The sequence below is a fragment of the Triticum dicoccoides genome, chromosome 6B (genome assembly GCF_002162155.2).
Source record: "Triticum dicoccoides isolate Atlit2015 ecotype Zavitan chromosome 6B, WEW_v2.0, whole genome shotgun sequence".
Lineage (NCBI taxonomy): Eukaryota > Viridiplantae > Streptophyta > Magnoliopsida > Poales > Poaceae > Triticum > Triticum dicoccoides.
The window spans coordinates 708,679,658-708,690,771 of NC_041391.1; the positions used below are offsets into that span (position 1 = coordinate 708,679,658).

The 11,114-nt window shown below is 43.3% G+C and overlaps 1 protein-coding gene across 1 annotated transcript; it reads left to right on the plus strand.

The window, feature by feature from the left end:
- The first annotated feature begins 7,183 nt into the window (after positions 1 to 7,183).
- On the plus strand, positions 7,184 to 9,017 carry LOC119325001. The gene is made up of 3 exons (XM_037598762.1): positions 7,184 to 7,339; positions 7,485 to 7,546; positions 8,488 to 9,017. The coding sequence occupies exons 1-3, from the start codon at positions 7,282 to 7,284 to the stop codon at positions 8,608 to 8,610; spliced, it is 243 nt and encodes an 80-aa protein (XP_037454659.1). The 5' UTR covers positions 7,184 to 7,281; the 3' UTR covers positions 8,611 to 9,017.
- The last annotated feature ends 2,097 nt before the right edge of the window (positions 9,018 to 11,114 follow it).

The following is an 11,114-nucleotide window of genomic DNA, read 5'->3' on the forward strand; positions in this document are numbered from 1 at the left end:
AACAGAACATCTCTGAGCTTGACACCAATGCTCGTCACATGTCTCCGGCGCCACCACAACAGCCATCGAAGAAAAGAATGACGGATCACCTCCTCACCCGAGTTCGATGCGGCTCCATCGCTGATATACAGCTTTACGAACCTCCAAGGTGGCTCACTAAAAGTGATGCCCTTGAGATACTTTGCACAATCTGATGATGCAGTTAGATGGATTTTATAAGATATCTCAACCTCCCCTGTTGTACACATAGAATTTGATAGCCACGCTTGCTCGTTGAAATCATCACAATCTCCTTGTGGTAACTAGATTGACCACCAACATGCTTTTATAAACTGGCTAGACCTGTTTTCCAATAAGTGTAGCCATCTTTTGCGAAAACATCATTGCCAAATGTAATGGACCGGGATGGTTTCTTAAAAGAAAGCAATGGAAGCAAAACCCAACCTCCCTTTTCACACTGTATTCTAACCAATCAAACTTGTCGAAGCATGCAGGTTGAAAGGATCTCCAAATTTTAACATCCTTCTAGTTGGTTGGTTTGAATAATTTGACTTGGATGAAATTCTAGTATAGGCTTTCTTTGGTTGGTTAGTACTATCATCAAATGTGGTCTCATTTCTCTCATCGCTTGGGGTTGAGGGATTAGTCCTCTCATTAGTTGAAGGAGGAATTGTGCTTACTACATTCAGGGGGATCTCGGTACACATTGGTTGGATAATTGAGATTTCGATACGGGGAGTGCTTGAACTACTTGCAAAAAAAAAACTGTGCATGTTCATATCTTCCGTTCATCTCTGCAAATCTGCAAATAATTTGCATAGGACACTAGATTAATTATCATAACATGAGCTAGCAATTACAAATGTGCAAATTAAAATAGATAACAGGCAAAGTTACCGCTGCCACTTTTGTTGCAAAATTTGCTGATTCCAATTAGGCAATCACCCAGCGTGGAACATCCAGCATGAGCTGGCGGCTGCTCAACGCCTCAACTCCTCCTTCCAGTCCGTGATGTACGCCTCCGAGGCTTGGCCGGCGCGTTTTGTGGTGCAGTCCCGTGTCCTGGCTCATCGGTGAGGCAAGCGCGCCTCGTTGCTGGCGCGGTGCTTCGGCCGTTCGCCGCCCCCGCCGGTTCCCTAGTCCCCTGCTCTTGAAATCTTGAACAGGTTTTTTTAGAATCTTGAACAGGTTTTAAAAGAAGTGAATTTTTTTTCAAACTGCAAACAAATTTAAAACAGGAACTTTTTCGGATTTATGAACAAATGTCTGAAAAATGAACAGTTTTAAAACAAGAAAATTTTGGACAAAAGGAAACATTTTTTGCATCTGTGAAAATGAAACTCTGAATAAAATTTAGAAAAGGCAAACATTATGATCATTAATGGAATTTGTGAACAAAAATAGAAAAGGAGAACATTTTTTGAAGTTATGAACATATTTGGAAAGGCGAACATATTTTGAAATAGGAACATTTTTTGAAAGATGATTTTTTTTTCAAATATGTGAACACTTTGTAAAAATCACTAAAATTTTTGGAACTTCTGATCAAATGAAAAAAAAAGGGAACAATTTTTAACTTCAGAACATTTTTTGAATTTTTGAATAAATTTTGGAATTTTAAAATAAAAAAATAAAAAACGAGTAGATTAACAATTACAATAGAAATAGAGAAAATAAAAGGAATGAGAAATACAAAAAATAAACAAATGAAAACAGAAAAAAATTAAAGAAAGAAACATAAAAAATGACAGAAAAAGGAAAAGGGAAAAGAAAAGTAGAAAAGAAAAATAAAAACCAGTTCAGGAACTTTTAGAAGGTTCCCAAAACAAGTAAAAACCGGCTGGGAATCCTCCAGAACCTATACGTACGCCATAGCTGGGCCAGCCCAAATCGCGCGCTAGGTCGCCCGTCTGTGCGATACGCCAGCTGTTTGACGCAAAACGCGTCAAATAGGGTTTCCTGCGAGTTCGATTTCAGATCCGGACTTAGATAGATAATGGTGCGGGAAATTTGTGTCAGGTGTTCTTTCGAATGTCTTCGTGTTTGGTTAGGGACAATGTGGCGTCAGTGCTTTCCCAGTTTAGGTATAATGTTTCCCCGTCTTATCCTCATTTTATTGGTGTGCTTATCTCCGGTCGACCAATTAATCTTTAAAAAGACTTATATTTAGGAACCAATGAAGTATTTCAGTGGTTCCTCGGCTGAAGTAGGTGAGGAATTTCTTCTTGGGCGTGGTCCCTTGTGACCGATGCTTGGCTGTCATCTCATGGCACTTGATCATCTCCTCCTGCCATCTCGCCTCCATGGTGGCCCTCTGCTCCTCCGCCTCCTTGTGGATCCAACGTATTCCCCTGCAACATGCCACTGACGCGGTGTTCAAACTTGTGGTTTTTTGCATCTCTAGCGGCCTCTTAGCATCCTCCAAGATCGGTACGCCATCAATATCATCATTGCCGATCTCCGTGTGATGGCTCTCCAATTGGCGGTGCCGCTTCCCCCGCCTCCTCCTAAGCCTGATTAGTGCCTCCTTGGTTCACCGACTTCTCCGGCTTTTTGTTTATTTGGGCTTGTTGAGTTGTGCCCTCAGCAGAACCGCTTGTACTATTTGTTGTGAGACCTGTGTGTGTGTGCATGTGGTTCTATTGTGGTACTTAGTGGCCTTTGATGGTTTGCTTTATTTATAAAGTAGGGCAAAAGCCTTTTACGGTAATATAGTATGGAGAAAATTACAAAAAGGAAGATGGCGTTGTGTGATGACAGTCGGGTTTATCAAGTAAAAACGAATTTGCCCCGTAAGTTGTGGCCACCACCATAGTCGGGCTGGGTGGCATTTTCTGTTGATGGCTCTTTTTTGAACATGGATGGCCGGGCAGCAGCCGGAATGGTCTTACGAAGGGAAGATGGTTCGTTGATTTTTGCGGCATATAGATACACATTTCATTGCAATGACGTCCTTGAAGCGGAAATACATGTGATTATGCAAGGGATGGCACTGGCCATTCAGCATTCGGATTTTCCGGTGGTGGTACAATCCGATTCTGTTAATGTTTTTGCTATTCTTGAAGGCGACACCTTGTCCAAGTCGACTTATGGACACTTAGCTGTTGAGATTAGAGAAAATATGGTTGTTAGAGAGTTTGTTCCTCTGAAGATTAGTAGGGAACAAAATAGGGTAGCACATCAATTGGCATTTTATAGCCGTACTGAAGCTTGTATTGCGGTGTGATTGAACTCGAGTCCTCCGTGTTGTGATGACTTGTTGTCTCGAGATTGTAACCCTATCATTACGGAATAAAACTCTCTTTCACCCCGCAAAGAAAAGCCATGTTTTGGTACATGGAGTTCTGATTAGCGATGTTTTTAGCTTGTTATGTGTGGTTGCAACCTTGTTGGAGTCTGTACTTGTTTGGGGGAAATCCACCAATTTAGCTCAATTTGTTGGAAAGAAGGATGCAAATTGTGACGACCTTTTTATTCCGAGCGATAGGATGACTGTTGGGTTGTTACAGTTCACACCCTTGCGATTTCCATGGAAAGGTAATAAGCGATGCTCATGACCTGATTCTTGCAAAAAAATGGCTTTGCAATATTTTGCTACTGATTATTTGTAACCAAACCTCGGCAGTTCCTATCACCAGTGCGTATGAGGGCTCACATGAAGGCCTGCCAGATTGCTTACAACGTGCGGTTGGAGCCATACTTCGAGAAAGTCGGGCTGATACCGTTTGTGCTTCAGTTCAAACGTGCGCCACCGACACTCATCCACTCGGCTCTCAAGCCCTGAGGGACCGTTGGCGGCTGGAGATGCACACTTTCCATCTCCCTTGTGAGGAGATGACGGTAACCCTCAAAGAATTTGCTATGATCACAGCCCTACCGCTCTGGTACCCCATTAAAATGACTCGTTGCCAACAGGTTTGGATGCCCACAAGATGCTGGTGCATGGACCGTGGAGTAGTACGCGTGGGCCTACATGTAGTATCTCCTATCACAGCTTGTGTTTGCATACTGCTCGAAGGACACAACTTTATGGATGTATCTAGACTTCCTGGCTGACTGGGACATAGAGTAGTTGGGGTTCTGCTGGCCTCGCGTATTTATACCGTTTGGTAAGAAGCTAACACAATAGTCGTTTATAGATATATTCTCATCCATGTTCCGGACCACCCGAGTAGGAGTGCACCAAGCCTAGCCCATGTTCCGGACCCACTTCCCCATGCTACACATCAATCTTGTCGCCGCAGACCCACCGATCTCATCTTTCATGACTTCAGTGTCGTTAGCGGCACCGTCGGTTGAATCTTCGATGTTACCAACGATACGGGTGGCAGGTGGGCCAAAAAATCTGATCTCTCCCGAGCGTTTCAAGATCCAATCATACATGATCAGGTCACCAGATGTTGCAAATGTTTGGACGAGATCTGAAATCTCGTTCTGAAGAAATTTCTCACGCTCCTACTGGCCTTGTCCTGATGTCGGGATCAGAGAGAAAACTTCGAGGTCTGATATAATATCCACCACAGAAAAGATTTCAAACGTTCCTCTAGACCTTGATCTGAAATAACAGACATAGTAAGCGGCTTTGAGATCTGATTTGACATCGACCTCAGAAGAAGACTCTCATGCTCGTCCTGAGCCCGATCTAACAATGGGCTCCAGTCAAGTGGATCGTGTTGCTCGTCGGCTTGGCACGATACCAAGTTCGAAAAGATTAGCTCACCGCGTCAATTTTGCAGTATACTCCATGTTGCCAAATCTGATGGTCCGTCCTAGAGCGAAGGAATCGACTTGGCCAAGGTGGCCATCTGAGTTGGCGAAGAGGGGGACGCCACCGGAGACGAAAATTTGGCCAGGCACAAAAGTTGCGTCGGCCCCGACCTGCTAATTATTCTTGATTACCATCAATCGCGATGATCACCTAGCAGGACATCCAGGGCCCACCATCGATAGAGCTAAATCCGACAGATCTCGAGGTAGGGGATCATAAGCTAGATTTCTTAGAACGAGGGTTACAAGCACACACGGTTTTTACCTAGGTTTGGGCTCTCCCGAGGATATAATACCCTGCGTCCTGCTCTAATTGTATTATTGTGTTGGGGAGTACAAAGTACACGTAATCTACCACGAGATTGTAATGTGTTTCTACAAGCTTGGCGCACCGGTTTTATATAGGTACATGGGGTCCTAGGGCTACTTGATCCTATTCCCCTAAGTATGGGGAGGCAGAGTCCTCCATGGATCCAACATCTTGGAGTATATATCTAGTCTTCCGGAGTTCATTGTAATCACCATGGGCTGCCCGAAGTGGCCTAGGATGGAACTAACATGGGGGTCCTTAGAGGGCCCACTACTCCAGGAGTCAAGACATGATGAGAGCCCCCCCTAGCCAAGACTCCGTCAAGGACCGCACAAATGAGACTTTATTCATCTCTCGGACTCTCCTTTCACCGAGTTGCGGGATTTGGCCCATGGTGGAATTTTCCACACTTCCATTGAATTGCAACAATCCACAATAAGTTTAGGCGGTAAGATTGGGCGACATGTTGCAACATTGGGAAGAAAATACTAGTCTATGACAATAGGGGCATGATGCTAAGGAGGCATGAGTTTTCATAGTTCTTGGAGTGATAAACATCTGCCACATATACATGTGGCAAAGTTGGGCAATATAGGGTTATGAACCAAACACACCCTTATACTCTAGAAGTATCTACCAAATTATTCGATATGTTCATATCCTCTAAATAACTCCACCAATATTAATAGATATTTAACTGCACATATAAACCCACTATAATACATTAAAAAGGTGATTATGTAATTCTATAGGTCTGCTTTAGTTTAGGGTATAACAATCCACTGCCAGAAAAATATAATTAGGAACATCCCAAATTATTATTTAATAAGTAAAAATATTGAGACAAAATAAAGGTTTTCTTTTAGCACGAGAAAATGTATCTTAATACATACTCCCTCCGTCCCAAAATAAGCATACTTATTTTGGGATGGAGGGAGTATATGATAGTTATATCTACATAGTAGTATAGATATAAAGATTATTTGGTACAAAATATACCATTGGAATATTTTCTTCGATACTTATCAAACACAAGAAATCTTATGTAATGTACTACACATACCATTGAACAAATTCATTGTTAAAAACAACTTTTTAAAAGCATGCACACATTATATTTTTTATGAACAACGAAATAAACATACTTAATGGCAAAGTTGAGTTGCTACAAAGTATAAATGCTTAGTATAAACATGTGAGCATTATTTCGCCCAATAGAGTTTGGAAAAAGGTTCTAATCAGTAATGTCACATTTTATCGAAACTAATTAGCCATCAGAAGCAGATTATATAAGAAAATAATTAAATAACGAGATTACTTACATCATGTTTTTTTGAAACACAACATTACTTATCGAATAAAAAAATATGTGTAGCTTTATAAAAAAATTTCCTTATTTATAAAATATATGCTTGTCCATCTCACAAAAATAATTTAAAATGATAAAAAATTGCTTTCTTTATAAACACAAAATTTGTTCACATATTTCAACATGTATTATCCTAGCACCTCAATAAACATGTTCATTTGGCTCACAAGATTTGTTTTCATGGGTTTTTATAAAAAGATGTGTTCTAAATTTTTCCACTAATAGTGTTTAGACATCTAAAAATATATTTTTATAGCTCACAAGAACGAATCTTGTATATCTCATAAAAATAATGTCGTAAAAAAATCTTCTTTCAGACTATGAGGGCCATAAGAATAATGAAATACTTTGGAGTTACCTTTATTAAAAACAAAAGCTTCTGAGTAAACATTTGTTCGTCGTATAGAACACCTTTATAATCGACAATGACAAGACTATTTCCATGGTTAAGCAATGTGAAGAAAAAGGAAAAAAAAAGTGAAACATATAGGGAAAATGAAGCCGTGCATAAGGAAAATAAGTAATAAGTTCGTGGGAATAAATAAAAGGAATTAAGGCAGAAAAAAAAAGAAACAGTGAAAAAAAAAGAGAAAAGGGTATTTTTTTTATTTGATGAAGAAAAGGAATGACGAATGAAAAGAAACGCTGTAGCAGACGAAAGAAAAAACAGCGCTAAATGGGCCCAGCCCAGTAGACCTCGCTGCGGCCCGACGCGGCGCTTATTGAGAGGAGGGAAGGAGGTCGGCCTCGGGAGAGGAAGAAAACCTCTTCCTGGGGCGTGGCTGCTAGGGTTTGCCTCTGTCTTCCGGCGGCCGGCGGCGAACGGATTCAGACGATGTCGAAGAAGAACAGCCTCTCCAAGCGGAAGAAGCAGCACGAGTTCGACCTCCAGAGTACCGCCGCAACTCACCCTCTCTCTCTCCTCCCTATCGCTTTCTTCCTCCATGGATCCGTAGCGGTTGAGAGAAAGAGCCCGATTTGATTTTGTTTGGGTTTGAATTGATGGTGATTGCTGTGTGTGTGTGTGTGTGTCTGCAGGGGAGAAGAAGGCCAAGGAGGAGCAGGCCAAGAAGCTGCAGGCCAAGAAGTCCAAGATGAAGGTATGTGCTGCCCCTCCCTCCCCTGCTTTGACGCTGTTACTCGACTTGGGATGCGTTGCTAGGCTGCTTGTTAGTGGAATCAGCTTCTTGATTGGTGCTGTGCTGCTACTGTTGCTGTGTTAGATGAGCATATCATATGGTCTTATATGATCTTTTGGTACACGGAGCTCAGCTTCCTGACTGTGTGCTGCACTGCTACTGGGCGCCTCTGCATTTTAGATGAGCATATCATGTCTTTTGGCACATGGAGTTCTGATTAGTGGTGTTTTTAGCTTGCAATGCTATGTTGCAACCTTGTTGGAGTGTATACCTAAAGTTGCCTTGTCTGCTGGGGAATTCACCAATTTGGCTCGATTAGTAGGAAAGAAGGATGAAAATTGCGACGCCCTTTTTATTCCGAGCGAGAGGATGCTTTGTTTAAGAATTAGTACAGCTGGAATACCGTTTGTTTGGCTCAGATTCCTGATGTGATCTTCCTGTGTTTAGAACAGGGTATATTCATAAGGATTAATTCACTTGGAAACCGTTACTGATCAATTCACTTGGAGACATTTGCATACTCTTTCTTTCCAACTAGAAGTGTGACCTGACTGAGAGGTCTGAAATGATTAGTGCAGATGCTATTCTGGGAATGGTCTCCAGATTATCTCATTTCCCCCAAACCATGCATTTTCTTTGAATTGCCTGCCCCAAACCATCTCTAGGGAGTTCCCCTGATGAATACAACCTGGCCTTTTTGCAGCACCTGTGCTGTTCTTGAGCTAGTTAGCTGCCTGTATGTATACACCTTGGCACTTCATTTTGTTTTCGCGCAGCGGCTCTTCAAACTGCAATCCTCTGTTGTTCGGTGGTGTAGCGTTTGCTTGAATTTCGATCTGAACAAACCTGAATTTGCTACATTCATGCTAACGATACTTCTGTTTCTCTGTGCGTCTCTTCAGATTGATGGCAGCGATAAGAAGAAGAAGGGCAGCAGCTTCAAGGTGGGCAAGAAGAAGGTGAAGACAAAGCTCTCCGCACTGGGAAAAGCCAAGGCCGCGCAAGCCATGGAGCTCGACAACTGACTGACTCCCACGGCCTAAACTGTTGCACCAATGCCGGTCATTTTTTATGTAATCGTCCGAGAAATGAAGTTCATTTGCTCTGGCCAGGTCCATGTAGTCGAGCTGCGTTAGATAGATAAGAGTTTTGGTATTTCTCCAGTCAGTCAGATCCTGATCGTGTATGATCCACCCCTCGAAACATTTCTGCTTCAGCTGCCAAGATCATGTGTGTTCTTGCCTAGTTGCCTGACCAGCAACTCCCCATTCCTCTCTCTTTCACCAGCCTGCAACAAGATCCCAGTATGTTTCTGAATGTATTCAGAACGGACAGACCTCACCATGCTCACTGTATTGCAGTGCAGTACACGCACTGTATATACGTACAATACCCGGTCTGTCTGTATTTCTCTGCTGCAGTTTTTGTTTCCTTGGTAGTACCTGTGACTCTGTGACTCTGAAGATATCCAAAACTGTAGTGGCAGCACATGGCATCTCCGAGCTGTACAGCCTTGGACCCTTTCGGCGGCCTCTGAGAAGTCTAGTACGGCCGGGTACGTGCGCGCTGACGCGGGGGAACTCAAGCTTTTGGACCCTTTCTTCCTTCCCATGCAAAAAAGATGAAGATTTTCTTTTATCAACTTTGGATCCTCTCCATGCAAAAGAGATGGAGATTTTCTTTTATTATGAGCTTTTGAATCCTTTCCAAGCAAAAGAGATGGAGATTTTCTTGGAGTAGTACTTGTGAACTTTTGGATTTTGCATCCTATCCAGCAAAAAGATATGAAATTTTGTTTGTGCTGACAAAATGATATTTTTGCGGTGGTAAAGGCATTTTGTGATGTGACTATGGGCTCTTGAAACCCAACCAATAATTGCCATCCTGGCTTACGCGTCAGCAGAGCCAACAGTCCCTTTCGCCGTACCTGGTCAAGCCGGGGATCCTCTGCGCCCGTCATCTACTGAGTGTCACACTATGGGCTGCCACTTGAGCTGAACAAAAGTTACCAAACCCTACTGCCACTCCATCCAATCCAATAGTATCACAATTCAGGCTTACAATTTTGAGTATGTATATATTTCAAATATATTTTGTGTAAAGGCATCGATACACTTGTCGTAGCCCCGAGCCCCCGGCAAATTACGTTTGCTGCCTTGTTGGGTACACATGGGAAGGTGTCGGGTGTTACTCAGATGAAAATATCACCAGTCGGCACCGATTTAGAATGATACGGATAACATGACAAACATTCACCTTCTATGGTCTAGATCGCATTAATAGATGCTCCACACAACCTTGTTTGTTTGGCGCACGCATGAATGACGTTGGATGAGGAACTTATAAGGTTACAATATAGGCAAGCTACTATATATTTTTCCGTTGCACCACTTACAGTGTACCATGAGTCTTAACTAATCAATGCATCCTCAATGAACTCTGACTAAACATGAATCCCCGAGACAATACAACCCCCACCCCTTACCGAATTAACAAACAAACACATCGACTCGAGACTTGCTCGTTCTGTTGGATCGGAAACAATGTGAACCTTTTTTTTATGGTCTATTTTGTTCGATTGGAAAGATATTAGTATGTTGACACTTGTTTCCTTAATGTGTTCATTTAACAACTACAGTATATGACATACATATAATCTTCTAGGAGGGTTCCTACTACCTTTTTCCTATTTTCCTTCTTGTAACCAAACAACTTCTATTGGTTATTCACATGCTACTCGTGTGTTTTAAGATTCAATTAGACAAGATAGGCAACTCCGGCCGCAGGCAAATACTCTCACATTACTCACGTGTTTTAAGAGTCTATTTGGATGGCAGGTGTGAATTGCCAGACCAATAATTTGCCGTCGACCGAGTGCTTAGGTGTCCCCTCAGACGAAGACCCCCCCGCTTTTGGATCTTTGCCAACTTTGCACCCACTCATTCACATTTCAGCCAGCAACTTAGCGAGGCTGCTGCGGCGGCATAAACGTCCAACGTCCACTAAAAAATTGGCGCGCACCGCTTCGACGTGGCTAGCCTCGACGCTATGCAAACATCCCCAAACAGCCCATCAGACAAGAGAGCCTCTCACTCACTCACTCACTCACTACCCAGTACCCGCCCATAGTAAACACATGTTCTACAATGAGACAATGACGGTGTAAACGCTCCACCAAGAGGTTGGCGCCCCCCGTTTCGACGAGTCTAGTCTCGACGCTTCGCAAACAACCCATGGCAAACAAACACTCACCACAAGATGAGATGATCTTGTGCCCACAGATTTGGGCGCACAGACGATCCCTGCGCCCCCTCCAGCACATACACATGCTCGCTCTTCTTCCTCCATCTCGGTTCCTCCCCCCTCCCCTCCCCCACCCCACTCTGGTGATCCACCCCCACCCCACCCCACCCCATCCCTAGGGTTTTAGCCCGCCCCCCACCGAGCGCCATTCCGGTCGGGATCGCTCCCCTCTCCCCCTCCCTCCCTCCCTCCCCCCACCCGCCGCCGGCGCAGATCCCGCCGCGCG